Source organism: Pholcus phalangioides, unplaced genomic scaffold (assembly GCF_987345545.1).
Source record: "Pholcus phalangioides strain wild (caught in Gottingen) unplaced genomic scaffold, Ppha-v1.0 ptg000015l_1, whole genome shotgun sequence".
In the NCBI taxonomy this organism is placed as follows: domain Eukaryota; kingdom Metazoa; phylum Arthropoda; class Arachnida; order Araneae; family Pholcidae; genus Pholcus; species Pholcus phalangioides.
Window position 1 is genome coordinate 14,954,942 of NW_028301608.1, and position 15,735 is coordinate 14,970,676.

At 38.0% G+C, this 15,735-nt stretch overlaps 1 protein-coding gene across 4 annotated transcripts in view; it reads left to right on the plus strand.

The window, feature by feature from the left end:
- The window catches only part of sif (guanine nucleotide exchange factor still life), a 131,472-nt gene that overhangs the window by 43,827 nt on the left and 71,910 nt on the right, over positions 1–15,735 (plus strand). For all 4 annotated transcript variants that reach the window (XM_089242887.1, XM_089242889.1, XM_089242886.1 and 1 more), the window contains exon 2: positions 10,951–11,200. In XM_089242887.1, the coding sequence (XP_089099013.1) occupies positions 11,094–11,200 (107 nt within the window). In that variant the 5' untranslated portion in view covers positions 10,951–11,093. The remainder of the gene's footprint in view (positions 1–10,950; positions 11,201–15,735) is intronic.

The following is a 15,735-nucleotide window of genomic DNA, read 5'->3' on the forward strand; positions in this document are numbered from 1 at the left end:
CACCAGTAATGTGCTGTGCCAAGATTTTTGTTATGCATCCTGTATATAAATAACGCTTAATAAAGTATATTGACATAATTATTTATCACGGTGAATATATAAAATAGTTATAAGAGTTATTGTACTTTAACTGTATTAGTGAATATCAGAGCCGCTGAAAAAGTGTAATAAAAATCATAATTACCGTGTTCAACAAATAAATGCATGTTTTGTTTTTTTGAGCTAACAATTATTTCATAGTTACTGATACGTATACAAAGCCAGAAAAATTATTTGAAAAAAATCTATTTTGAATTGCACTGCTTTTAAAGAGAACGTACAGAGCTTCAAAAATCGCCCATAAAATAAATGTATTGAAAAGCATTATTATCATACAAATAGAACGTGAGCAAATCAAATTTTTGCTCAAAGCGCTAAAAGCAATTTGGTATATACGTAACCATCATATAAGAAGAGACATAAAAATTGAGACGGTTTTCGATTTCCTCCAAAGTATTGCAAAAAAACCTCTCTGAACAACTTTATACATCTGAATGAAAACATCTTACTAACATATCCCCTTACAGAAGGGTGAAGAATACGTTATGCTAAGAACGCCTAAGAATTCACGATGTCTGGGCTCAATTTTCCCGGCCTTTAACACGCAAATTACACATATTGTAAATATTAATTTTCTCCCTTAAGGGAGATAAAATATAGTGATTACACAAAATACAGTATAAACCCCCACAAGTCGTGGAAGGCTATTAGATTTGTACATAGAAAGATATTCTTAAAATAGAAATATGATCGTATTAAAAATAGAATTAATATGTGTATGCAATGATGTAAATCAGTGGTTCTCAACCTTCTTTTTAACTCGCGGAGCCGTTTTTAGTAAAATAATTCTATGGCGGAGCCCCCGTGGGAAAATTTTTAATTACTGATCAAAGTTACTGATTTATTTTTACTATTTAAGAATACTTAAAATCATTTTTTTAAATTTTACTGTTTTTTATTATTTTCCTCGAGCGGCCGCGGAGCCCCTTGAGAGAGCACAAGAAGCCCCAACGGCTCCGCAGAGCACCGGTTGAGAACCACTGATGTAAATAAATGCAAATATAATATATTAATAAATAGCAAGATATTTTATATAATATAAAAAATTAGGAATATGTATAAATATGTTATCGCAAATTGTGAATTGGCCCTGATAAGATTCCTTTGATAAGAAACCTTCGTTTCTTTTCTTTTCGGTTTTCTTGGGGAAAATTGGATAAAAGTGAATGTTCCTGCAGTTCTGAGTCTCATATGAGTAAGTGATACAGTAAAAATTGGGATGTGAATATAATGCTTAATACAAAGTATCTAGTAAATGAACAAATGTAGTAAAAAATGTGATGATGTACGGAAATCTTGTAGATGTTGATACTGGGGAGGCACGATCCCACGTTGTCGTGGCTATCACAAAGCACTTTAAATTCTTTAAGCCCTTTGGGTATGAGCTTCGAAAAATAGAAGCCAAAAATTTCATAAATCTACATAAAAGTCATGGCTTACATAGCACATTTGCACCTGTAGGTGGCGAAGGCTAGATATGGAGGGTATGTAATGCGAACACCGCATTGTCGTATCTCAACAGACCAAACATGGTTCGAGAAAGCATTATTGCTTTCCAAATACATAACTATCTTCTTTGTTATTCGAACTGTAGCAAGAAAGAAATTCGGGTTGTAAACTTGAAGATAAAAAAGAATGTAAACAAAACTTTTTAACTAACAAACATTTTAACAACTTACCAATTTAGCGAAATTGCAGCCACACATGCTCTCCAACAAGCAAAACAAAGATTTGTCGTTTATTTGAATATCTACCAGTAAATTCTAAACATGAAATGAAAAGTCTATGACCTCACCTTTTGTTCAAAATCGTTTCTAAATTTTTATCTTCAAATTAGCCCCAGTAATGAGCGTTAAAAAAGACCCTTTGCACATATGCAAAGCTATGCATATAAGGGTTAAGTAATCACTGGGTTTTGCTTTGGAATTTTGATACAGTTACTAACAAGGAAAGGGTCCCAGAGGTGGTGTCTCTTCAAAAAGTTTTGAAAAAATTACCACTGATACTTCTCATTTAAATATGCACAGAAATATAGAAAAATCCGGCGGGGAATTTTTATGGGTCACAAAAAAAGAGTAAATATTAATATTTTGCACGCCAATAAAGGCCAAAAATGAATTTAAAAATCCCGCAAGCCTAGAGTGACGTCATTCAAACAACACATGATCAGACACATCACAGATAAAAAAAATATATTAGGAAGGAAAGAAGGAGAGCTAGAAAGTGTGTAAAGAGAGTGAAAATAATTTTTTTATAGGTAATCGCCAAGAATCGCAAGAGGCGATGAGTGGCCAACTGTTTTCATTATTTGTGATAATTTTTTGCGGCTTTAATAACAGCACGCCACCGTAAAATGTTTTTGTTTTTATGGATTTCTGGATGAGTTGAATGTTTTCATAATTTTTTGAGGGGACACCTTGGGAGCCTTTACTTGTGAGTGGTCAGTTTGTTATTAATAATAATAACGTGATCTTCACGTATTCCCAAGGGATCAGCATGATCCGTCGAGGGAATTTATTAGTATCAGTAGACATCCATGCCCGAACCGGGATTCGAACCCAGATCTGCACAGTGAGAAGCTAGTTCCCTAACCACTGCACTGCCAGGCGGATATTTGGTTATGAGATAACCAAATAGTTTTAAACATATTGGCTCCGTTTATGGAAACCAGAATGTTGGGTTTTTGACTGATGAGAATCAAGAAAATCGGGCAGGCGACTGAGAAAACGAAGTTTTCCGTTGAATCGTCTTCAGTTACACTAGGCAGAGCAGAAATTTTGTGAAAATAATACGAAAAATCATAAACTATAAACAACTACCACCTTTCTTGCTGGCAGGGGTGACATTTGCATAGCTGCAATATTTGGGGAATGAGAATTCTGGAGGTTTTCGCGCGGATCCAAATTCCGTACAAAAATAAATGTAAAAGGGATCTTTTTAAAACATTTTAGGGATTTTTTCATTCGTAAAAGGAAAATTTTAGGGACACTTTCCCGTTGCAAAGACCGTGACACCGAACAAGCCATCGCCAATCATGGCCAGTCAGTAAGTAAAAGTCCTTGGGTTAAATTACCTCTCAAAAATCAAAACTCGGAAACTAATAAAAAATCTCCGTCGGTCACGAAACGGGACATATGGATAAAGCAGATACACGCGATCATGCCAATTTCGAATTTTCCGGATTGACGCTTGCTGATTGGCTAATTTAGTTTTCTCTCCCCAAAAAAAATGAAATATTTTCTTTTACGAAATGGCGACAATTTACACAAAGCTTATGAAGTAGCAGTTGCTTTTTTTTTTTCCAAGCAAATTCTTGAGGAATAATTTTTTCCCCAAAATGTAGGGATTTTTTACAATAACGGGTGAAATTCGGGAAATACACTATAACAATTTTTTTGAAGTCCGGGAGATTTTTTTTTTAATTTCACAAATTCAGACATGTTACACGAATACAAGTATGTAGTACACAAATCTAGAAATGTAGTACACAAATACAAACATATAATACACAAATACAAACATATAATACACAAATACAAACATATAATACACAAATACAAACATATAATACACAAATACAAACATATAATACACAAAAAAACAACAACAAAAAATGGATGCACACATATTACATACAAACACTTTGTAGCTTCAAGGGACTGAAAAGTCCTTCCAGCAGGCCTAAAGGAATAAACTACAGCAAAAAAAAATTTTCTTGCAACAACATTATTATATCTATTAGATACGTGTTCACAAATGTATTTTCACTTATCTATATATATGTGAATAATGTTCACAATTAAGTTGTTTTTCGTGAAGCTCAATATAATACAACCATCGTACACCACTTCTCTTATTTATTATTATACTCTTTTGCTCTTTCAATACTTTCATCTAAATGGTTTCGTAATCTATGCGTCTGACGAAGTCAAAAATCTCATGATTTATGTTTTTATTATTATTAAATTGATTTTCAGTGTGAAAAATGTTTAATATCTTAGAGTAGAAATTCGGGAACCCCCTGGAAAATCCGGGAGACTTGGCAGCTATGCATTTGTTTTCGTGACAAATGCTTTACTTGGGCCGTACTTTGAGTCATAATCCCAAGTGCAAAACGCCTGACTGCTATAACTTACCTAAATATCATTTGTGACTTTGAGATCAAGCGTCCATCTTTTCTTGTGTTTAGGTTTAATTTTTATAGAGATAATTATTTTGCTATTTTCAACGAAAGGACGCGTCGTTCACCGAGGATAGGTATTTGAATGTCAAACACTAAAATCTTCAGATCTCAATCTGATTCATCAATTTATGGCACCGGGAGTTGATTACTCGGGGTAGGCAAAAAGTCCGTAAGAACTTGAAAAATTCTTAAAAACCGGAAAAATAACCGAAATAAAAAACAGTTTGCGCAGGGTTGGCATCGCTAGAGAGGTCACGGGAATATTTTCAAGCCAGGAAAAAAAAAAACTAAAAAAAAATAGCCGATACGTGGCGCTGACGTACAGAAGTCAAAGAAAAGACACGGAAATAACGAACAGAATGCCTCCAAATCATTTATTAACAACAGTATGTGTTCCACATGACCACCACCACAGGGGAATAACATATTGCAGGTGAGTCACAAATCCAGCAACGGCAGACTGCAGTAGGTCCACATACACGATTTACAACGGTGAACTGATTGTGGATTAGGAGCGCAAGTCCTTATAACCCTCTCATTTGCATATTTCCACCGAAGTCGCTTGTACCAGTGCCACCTATTAGCTGTTTCTTTAGTTTTTTCCGGTCTTTAAAAACTTTCCGTGACCAAGCGATGCTAACCCTGCAAAACGTTTTTCATTTCGGTTATTTTTCCGGGATCTATTCCTTTCTTAAAGTTTCTACGGACTTTTTGCCCATCCTGTACAACCATCAAAGACGAGTAGAGGCAGCATTAAAAGCAATAAGTCATCATAGTGCTGAGGGTGTGACCAGTAAATTGGATACCAAGTGTCATTTATACATTATTTTTGTTCTTTTATTTGTGAGAAATGTTCTCAAAAATGTGTTAGTAAATAATATAAAAAACTCATAAAACCATTTTTTTTCCGCTCAGTATATAAGCAATAACATTCGTGTGAATTCCAATTGATTCTTTGTTGTTTTTTTCAAATATTTTCTTTATGACATTAATAAAGATTTAGGTATGTATCGTGTTAGGGTTTATTGCACTCTTGGCCATAACTGATATTCAGTTCCTTGAATTCAGCCTTTTCTTGGTATTCAGCTAGTTGAATATCGTCGGTGTTGAATGATCAGAGGTCTATGGTGAGTTTTCGGGTAGGTGCTATCAGTGATGTTGACTTCTGTGGCAGGTGCCGTCACTAATATTGATTTTCCAAACAATAATATCGGCCACAATGACTTTTCTGCCAGTGCTGTCACCTCTCTGGGGACAAAGTGGGAACCATGTTCTGGTCGGGTCGGGTGTGTGTGTGTGCGCTAGTGCTGTCAGCAATGTTGACATTAGAAACAGTGTTGCCAGGTGTAATGACGTTTTAGACAATGCTATCAGCAATGTTGACTTTCGAGACATCATCGGCAACAATGACTAATCTGCCGGTGATATAAAATAATGCTGACTTTTTCTAGACAGTGCTATCAGCAATTCAGTCTTTCTAGACATCGTTATCGGCTAGAATGGCTTTTCCGATAATGCTGACAGCAATATTGACTCTTAAATTGTAAATTAATTTAAATTTTTTGAATTTTGAATTAGAAACTTCTTAGACAATAATACTGAGAACAATGACTCTCTTTTCAGGCAATTATGCCGGCAACTATGACTTTTCAGGCAATAATACCAAAAACAATGAATTTCCAAACAATAATACCGACAATAAAGACTTTTCAAGCAATACCATATAGCCAACAATGACCTTTCAGATCGAATATGATTACGAATAATTTTGTTCAAACCATCGGCATGCTTTTGAGTCAATAAATTTTATAAACCCATTGCTACCAATTACCGGTACTGAATGAATGAACGCCAGAACTTTGCCACTGGACTTATCCCGTTGCCGAGATCTCTTCCAGCCCCAATTACCGGTACTATAATGGCCCGTACCGGCAAATCAATATTGTATTGATATGACATGAATGTCGCTCTCCACTTGTTAATACAAGATATACAGAAGACTGGATGTTGTGAAGATATTTATTATTTGCGATGTTAATTTTTTAAGGAAGGAAAAAACTCATCTCTGCCTCCACCGGGAGTCGAACCCGGGTCCCTCGATTGCCGGACGAGTGCTCTGACCACTAAGCTACAGAGGAGATAGAGATTTTTTCCTTCGCTAGAGCGTATATATGTCGAACGGAACCGTGCAATGGACGGTGAAACCGATCAGCTAATAGCTCATGGACGACGAGCCACCAGAGGGCTATATATATGACATAAATGTCGCTCCCCACTTGTTAATACAAGATATACAGAAGACTGGATGTTGTGAAGATATTTATTATTTGCGATGTTAATTTTTTAAGGAAAAATGATTCCTTAAAAAATTAACATCGCAAATAATAAATATCTTCACAACATCCAGTCTTCTGTATATCTTGTATTAACAAGTGGAGAGCGACATTCATGTCATATATATAGCCCTCTGGTGGCTCGTCGTCCATGAGCTATTAGCTGATCGGTTTCACCGTCCATTGCACGGTTCCGTTCGACATATATACGCTCTAGCGAAGGAAAAAATCTCTATCTCCTCTGTAGCTTAGTGGTCAGAGCACTCGTCCGGCAATCGAGGGACCCGGGTTCGACTCCCGGTGGAGGCAGAGATGAGTTTTTTCCTTCCTTAAAAAATTAACATCGCAAATAATAAATATCTTCACAACATCCAGTCTTCTGTATATCTTGCAATATTGTATTGTATAATCAGGGTACATATCATCATATTTAAACGAATTGGAACTAAAGTTTAATTAACTGAAAAAAAATTCTGTTTCCCTCACAGGAGGTTGGTAATATTTTGAACCAAATCCAATCCTAATTTAAAATTGGATCAGCTTAAAGAAATAGCGAAAAAATATCGTCTATAATATTGAACTTGATCCAGGTCAAAGTGAATTCGGTATGGGACATGGCGTACTAGTATATACGTAGTTAAAGAATGTGTTTCTCAACCAATCACCTTGTTGGATCCGTGCCATGAAGAACGAGACGCCTTTTGTGCACGTAGAGCGTGATCGAAAGTTGATGGGAAAAATATTCAGAACCATCTCAATTTTCTTCTGGATTAAAGACGTATGTTTTCGAGAGACCTCGTAGAATTTTTGTGCTCCCTCCAGAACACGAAATATTCCGTCTTTATAGAGTAATTTAACACTCGAATACATAATGAAAATGGTGATACAGATTATATGTTCGAAGTGGCCAAGTTTAAAGTTTGAACCCCCCCCCCCTCCCGCACCCTTTTCCTTTACGCGTCTTCAAGAAACAACCTCAGCTATTGAAGCTAATCAAATTTGAATCGTTTCGTGAAATAAGTTTTGAATATGATGTTTAAATACCAGTGGAAAACCAAAAAAATATATAACTTTGCTAAAGATCATCGTGGCCGATAAAAAAAGAGAGATTGATTCCCGAGCAAAGGGCCGTTGTTATGGCACCAAGAAAATCAGCAAGACAACAGATCGGATTTCTCAGTGTCTCTTGTCTGACCACATCCTTCAGACCAGTTTTTCTTAATGTGGGCAATGTCGCTTCCTGGGGGTGATGGAATGGCCCGGAGGTAGTGGAAACTACGAATATAATTTAGGATCCTATGGGTTGACTTGAGTTGAGAGCGACCGGACAAAACAATTTCTTAAGAAGGGGGGCGATAGAACCAAAAGTTTGAGAAACTGTGTTCTAGATTTACGGATTACACTAATGCTCATCAATTGAAAATTCACCATTCAAAACAACCATTCAAAATAAAGAAGCGCATGACAAGCTGAAAAAAGCGCAGGTGCAAGCTGCAGTTTTTGGTCAGTGAGTTGTTGCAAAATCTCGGACTTCAAGCCAAGTTCTCTCCTGTTATTTCATATCCGTGCGGACCCGTTGTTGTTGTTTTTTCGTGTGCCGTACAGTGATACGCACCAACAACATATTTGGCGAACGCGCGTAGCTTAGAGCATTGCTGGTGGCTAGAAACGAATAATCTAAAATTCAGCAACCGCATTCTCCTGGAAATCTGGAAATGCACAACCACTGGTGTTGGGAAAACGCTGAGAAAATGAACTCGCAACGACGACGGCACATATATTTGATCTAAGAATACCTCTTTGTACTTATCATTGAGAGTCTCGTCCATTTATCGACGGCAGATGGCTTAAAATGCGTTGTGCGTTCGTATCATCATAGTGAAAGACTCGTATCACGAGGTTCGTACCGGGTTCGAACCCTACGGACGGCTAATTGGTGGTCGGCTGAAGTTGGTATTCTATAGTTCTCACCTTTGAGGCGAGAATTCGAGTCAATCTTCCTGTTAAAGTCTCACCACAGAGAGCAACGGACCTACAATAATACAGATATTCAATTCAATCAGTACGTTTTACTCATAGTTTAAAAAATATGTTTCAGCACTGAAAAATTCATGCATAAAACTACTAAATACGAATTTAGATTGTTAGGTACACATGCACAATTCCGCCGTAACCCATTCGGTAGTGAACTACCCATCGCGGTAGATGTGAAGTTGTGCTCGGTTTGAAAGAAAAGTTCATTCACTCTGTTCTCTGACCGAAATAAAACATTAAGCTCGATGATTTGTTACATGTGACATTGGGTGGGCTGATGCTTCTTGGGATCCCGAAGTCCATATTGCACGGCCCATCTACTAACCATCCAACTGCACCTTTTATTCCTAAGGGTGGTAATCCCTCTTAGATACGGTCTAATCTTAATGCGGCGTATGGCGCAACTGATGACTCTTACCACGACCACGCAGCACTAATTATCCGTTGCAGTTTGCTCCATTACACTTCCTACCCCCCCCCCCCCCCCCCCACCATCCATGCATTTTAGTCATTTAGTCACGTTACTACTACTATTACTTAACCGTACATGCTTCTCGTACACATTCCTGTATGGAATTTCTAACGAATTGGTACGTGCCAGAATGTGCGTGTACGTGTTTATGAATCAGACATGAAGTTTGTTTCTTTGTAATGCTTTTTTACGTGTAGTGCTGCCATCTGCCAGCAATTTTCTAACTATGAGTGAAGTGTAATGACTGAATAATTATACCGTCGTAGGCCTATTGCTCTCCGTGGCGAGAATTTTTAACGGGGGAGAACGGCTCACATTTTGCCCCGAAGTTGGGAACCACAGGAAAACCAACTTCAGCCGACCACCACTGTGGCGACGGGGGGGGGGGGGTAATTTTATATGCAGAACGTTTGAAACCAAATTCTTTTAGAATTTTTGGATAACGTATAGCAGGGTTGGCCAACAGCTAACAGAATCACCGCTGCATGCGACCCTCGACAACGAAAAAAGCATCTTGCATCATGTTAAATTTGCGATCATTATTTGAGCTATTGGGTTCCAACCACAGACTTCCTGATTGACAAACATTCGTTTTTTCTAGTGACGGAAATAATTTACTGTGTGTTTCTCACCGCCGCTGTGGTGGTCCAGTGATCATAGCGACGGACTCGCATCGCGAGGATTCGGGTTCAACCCCCACCGGCGTCACAGTGGTGATCGGCTGAAGTTGGTTTTCTGCGGTTTCCAACTTCAAGGCGCGAATGTGAGCCGATCTCCCCGTTAAAAAGTCTCGCCACAGAGAGCGACATGCCTACAACGTTACAAATATTCAATCATTACACTTCACTCACAATTTGAAGTATAGATGGCAGCACTGAAATATGAAACACAACACTAGCTACACACTCAGACTGTTAGGTGCAATCACTTTGTTCCAGACTCTGCCACGAAGCTGGGCTGGAAGAGATCTCGGCAACGGGATAAGCCCGGTGGCAGAGCCCCTGGCGTTTATTCATCCATTGTGTGTTTCTCACCGTACCGTCTTCTCACAAAAAAATTACTTCCGAATTGCTTTTGTTATAGATTTCTTTTTCTATTATTTTTCCTCCCTCTCGTTAGTCAAGTTGTATATTGAATGCATACTTGGTGAACAGCTCATGGTGACAAAACTTTTTCGGATCGGAAACCAGTTCAAAATTTCACCTCGACACTTCTACCGACTAAGCAACGCACCCTCTAGGCAAAAATGTGCCATATTTGATAGTGGGTAGTGCCGTTGTTCGAGGAACTTCCACACTGGGACACGATGATTTTCGAAAACAGAGAAGCATTCATCTCTGAATTTCGACTTGGTAGGTTTATGACAATCCTCGATGCACCAGACTGGCACATCTTAAAATCAAGAATCACCAATATTCTGTTCAAAGAAGGTAACGTACCGTGTCGTCGGACTCGGGGATGTTGTGGGTGCTCGAGAACACCCACGGTAATTTGTGTCCCGGATCCGAGCAACCTCTGAAATTCATTCAGAGAAATCAAAATTTCCTAAATAAATCCGAAGACGAGCACCCACAGGTTCGAAACACTTCCGACCCCCCCCCCCCCGTCCCCCAGTGTCTCACTCCAGCACTATTTTTTAACAAAGTGCTCTCGAACGTAGTCGATAGTCGAATACCTTAATGGAAATTATTGTTTTATGACGAACTTTTTTCTTGAAAAAAGTGCTCTGTAAAACCTAAAATGTGGATTACCGGTTTGTGTTATAATGACTAAAATAGAGTTTTTTTCTGTTTTATATATGACAGTTTTTTTTTAATTGTATTTTCTAGATATTTGGAAGCTGCCAGTGAGTGAAGACAGAATGGCATTAGCGTGTCATCTGCTTGGGCCGAGATCTTCATTGCGTTGTTGGTGAGAGAGCGAGGGGTAGCTTGTTTAGCGGGGGAAGAGCAGCAGCGGCAGTGGCGTAACGATGGGAAACAAGCTGAGCTGCTCTTGCGCTCCCCTCATCAGACGAGCGTATCGCTACGAAGACACACCATGGCAAACAACGAGGAGGAGAAACGGACATCTTCTCAGGTATGCATTCAAATCCACGTGAATAAAATATTAAACCTTTCACGCAACTGAGTTAGTTTATCAAAACAAAAGTCATGATTCGGAATCATCGTCAAGTTTGCATATTTTTTCGTGATAATTGTCTACGTTAGTTACGGCAACCCATCAAAACCACAGTCACGATGCGGTAATCATTTTTCTCCTCCAAAAAATTTGGCAAGAAAAAACTATGTATAATTATTTTTATAATTTTTTCTCTCGAATTTTACAAAAAAAATTTATTAAAGTGATATTATATACTTTCCAAATACTTATATACAGTGAAACCTGTTCAAGACGGACACCGTATGAGACGGAAACCTGTCTTAAACGGAATCAAAATATAGCCCGTTCAGTTATTAGTGCTATTTACACCTTTATAAAACATAAACTTGTCTAAAACGGAATATTATTTCAATCCCTTGAAGTTCCGTCTCGTACAGGTTTCACTTTAATTACTTTCTTTGTGGTTCCAAATATAGCAAGAAAAAAATTTCGATTGCAAACCTGCGAATAAAAACAGGAATGCAAAAAAAATGTTTTTTACAAAATTAGAGAAATTCACATTCACACACACAACAAAGAGTTATTATTTAAATTGGGACATCTACCAACAAATTTAAAATTGAAGGGCTATGACCTCAACTTATGTGCAAAGGCGATCAAATTGGTGCTGCAGTAATAAAGTTTGAAGAACCCTTTGCACATATGCATTTTAAGGGTTAATTTGACGTTATCAGTAAAATGAATCTTCAAACTTAGTAATTGATCCATATGCACTCAGTGCCATAAAAATTTGCTCCCCAAGAAGTATTGTCGAAGCGTAACGGAACTTGCCATGCAGATAGGTGTCTAGCAGATATGCGAATGATTAGATGCACATCGTGAATGCTCAGTGTGTAATGCTCCCCAGAGGGCGTTGAATTTCGTTCTCATTGGCGTATAAAAAAAAAAGATACGCAGAGGAATTTTGCCTGTAATTAATCTGTTGCAGAGGGATGCTTTTTCATTAGGGATGCCGTTACGTCACCATCGAAGACAATATGATCAGCTGCCAGAGTTCGAGGGGGGAAGAATCATCGGGATGATGGACGCCGGGTGGTCAGCTCGGCGAGTAGTCCGAAGCACCAATTTGATCGTCTTTGCACATAAGTTGAGGCCATAGCCCTTCAATTTTAAATTTGTTGGTAGATGCCCCAATTTAAATGATAATAACTCTTTTTTTTTTTTTGTGTGTGATTGTGTTCGACCACTTAGGCCGATCTGACTTTTCTGTGAGGAGGTGTTGGGACCAGTGGATGATAGAGATGTCGCATGCACGGCGGCCATGCTCGGGACCCCCACGGCAGACCAATATCCGAGAAGACCATTACATCACTCGACAAGCACGCACAGCGCCAACTGCATCATTGTCTGCCATTCGGACATAGGTAGCAGCTTCACTACAGGCCCCTGTGTCTGTCCGTGCCGTCGCGAGGCGCCTTGCTTAAGAACATTTCATATCGCCGCGCCCATTACTTGTGCTATCAATGACACCCACTTATCGTCGCCTCCGTTTTGAGTGGTGTCGATCTCGACGGGATTGTTTCCCCGCAATCAAATGGAACCAGGTCGCCTTCAGCGACGAATCAAGGTTCAATTTTGGCAGTGATGACAACCGTGTACGTGTGTGCCTTCACTATATAGAGGCAAACCTCTCGCACAGCTGGTGTGATGGTATTTGGGTGCCGTCGCATACGACACCAGGTCACCTCTAATTCACCCACGGTACCATGCCAGCCCAGCGGTACGTTCGTGGCATCCTTCAGCCATATGTGTTGCCATTCGTGGCAGGGCCCCCAGGAGGCATTTTCAACAGGACAATGCTCGACCACATACAGTACGAGTGTCAGAGGCACATGCCTCCGCCACATTAACACCCTTCCTTGGCCTGCCCGATAACCAGGGGGTGTACCACCTTCTGATTCTTAATAACCAATCATCCATACGTAAGAATCGGTTCGTAAGAATCACGTTAAGAATCGAGCTCCGAATGCAACCACGATGTGACTGTTAAAAGTTATTCTTAAGGTCACGTGACGATGGACAGGCCGATAAATTTCCCTTTTGGGGAATTTCGCCATTGGCCAATCAGCACCCAGCTAAAAATTAACAACAGCTTGTTGTTGACAAGATAAGGAGGAAAAGAAATTTTAGAGCGACGCTAGCCTGAAAAAATGGCGGAGATTATTTCAGCAAATGTGAATACGGTTTTGAAGAAATGATAAATACATAATATTTTTTTAATATGTTACAGTAAAAACCAAACATATCCATACTTAATCATCCGATATGATTCGAATCAAAGATTCATCCCACGTTCACTGGGATGGATCGGCCCTGGATGGATCCCTGCCACCCTCCACGAAGAGGGGCTATGCTATATATGTTATGGTGAAAGTGATAAAGAGCTGCGGTTATTATATAAATAATCACCGGCCATTTCGGTAAGTTTGATAAATTTTGCTCATATACCGTGAATCTATCACATTTGTAGGTCATTATGCATAATTGTCAACCCATGGTTAATGCGATAAATGAATCATCGTTGTGTTTACATTATGTATGTAAGTGAAGCTAACATTACAAGACTAACAATAATTTTTATAATATGCTTCATGTTTCTTTAAATTAATTGTCATGGCGAAATGAACGTGGTACTGTACATGTATTGCATAGCTGCTTCGTGGCCAAATAAAAATAATATATAGTGATCAGATAATACACCAATATTAAAAATGGTCATCGCTTCTGTAATGTTTGCTTTTTCACGTACACCAAAGTATGTGAAAAAAACAAACGCAGCAGCAGGTTAATAATGATTTTTAATTTATGTACAATTATATTTCGGCCGATTGAAGCTTTATCTCACATATTTTGTGGGCGAAATTCAATTTTCTCTTAAGTTTTAAACTAATAAAAAATTTCAAATCATATATGATTTGAATTTAATAATTCCATAATATGAGTTATATTAAGTTCCCATAATATGAAAAAAATTGTGTTTACGACTCATCGATCATGATATTTATGGATTGAAAATTTGAGAATTATGCATAATCACTGGTAAATGTGATAAATGTAGCAAAATTTATCAAACTTTATTGAAATAATCCGATATTTTATCACTATTATCAACATATATGTGCTGTATATAGACTCTAACACTGTTTTCAACTCTCCCACACAACCTTCAGATAACTTTTCGATAACTTAAAAAGTCTGACGAATTCCTTATTTTGAAATAAAAATGCATTGTTAATTTTTTTTTCCATTTTTTAAAATATGAATCATAGAAAACTTCTATTAAAGAAAGAATTTAAGTTATCTCGCATAGAAGAAAAAAAATGTTTACTAAGAATCAAGCTAAGAAGTGGGTAGCCTTGGTTCTTAACTCGATTCTTAACTATGGAACAAAAACGATTCTTAGTTAAGAATGTGGTAGTAAAGTTCTCTCTCGATTCTTAACTAAAGATCAAATCCATAGTTAAGAAGCGGATTCTTATTAAGAATCAGAAGGTGGTACATCCCCAGATTTGTCAGCAATCGAGCACATCTGGGATCACTTGGGTCGGCAAGTCGGGCAGCCTAGGAATTTCATCTCATTCCACAGTTGCTCGCTTACAGCAACTGTGGAATGAGATGAGGCAGGACACCATACCGAACCTGTATACTCAATGCCTACCCGTATCGCATCGGGTATTCAAACTAGAGGTGGCCCAACACAGGGTACTACAACTTCTATTCATTTGTAGTTTTTCCTGTAACAAATGATCGTTTTGCTTTAATTATATGTAATCACTTACTTATACCAAAGTTATACTCACATGTATAAAATTTTCAATTTTTTCTTGGTGCGGAAATTTTTATCGCAATGAGTGTATGTAATTTTAAGTAAATTTTTAATTTATATTTTTGAAATTTATATTTTTTTCGTCTGTTCAAACTTTTAAAATTCATAAAATTCGAACGAATGGTCAGATATTCCCAATTGAGATTCATTATAGCGACACATATGATATGTCGCCTAAATATTCTTACAAAATTTCAGAAATTTCGGTGTTGTATTCTTTTTACATCTTACATATCATCCACCTCATACAAAAAGCATTTAATGAGCAAATTTTCACTTCTTTTGGGTTATCAGCTGGTAGGATTCCCTTATTTTGTAGTCTAAGTGTTGTCAGAAACGCGAATGTTTAACCCCAATTGAAACGCATGTTACTAAGCGTTTTAGTCAAATGACACTCATGTAGTAACATGGGGGGGCAGAGACATTCAAACATTATTTTCCGTGTTTTGAAAATGCATATTCAGCAATTCTGGCACGAAGGAAACAGTATAAGCACAAAAACTACAATCTGAAAAAATCGCGTTCAAAGTGTTTTTTTTTTTTTTTTTGGTGTGTATATATTACGTCCAAAGCCCGAATTGCGGCCAATTCGCGAAGTGGCCGACGACGTGAAAAAGTTTTGGCC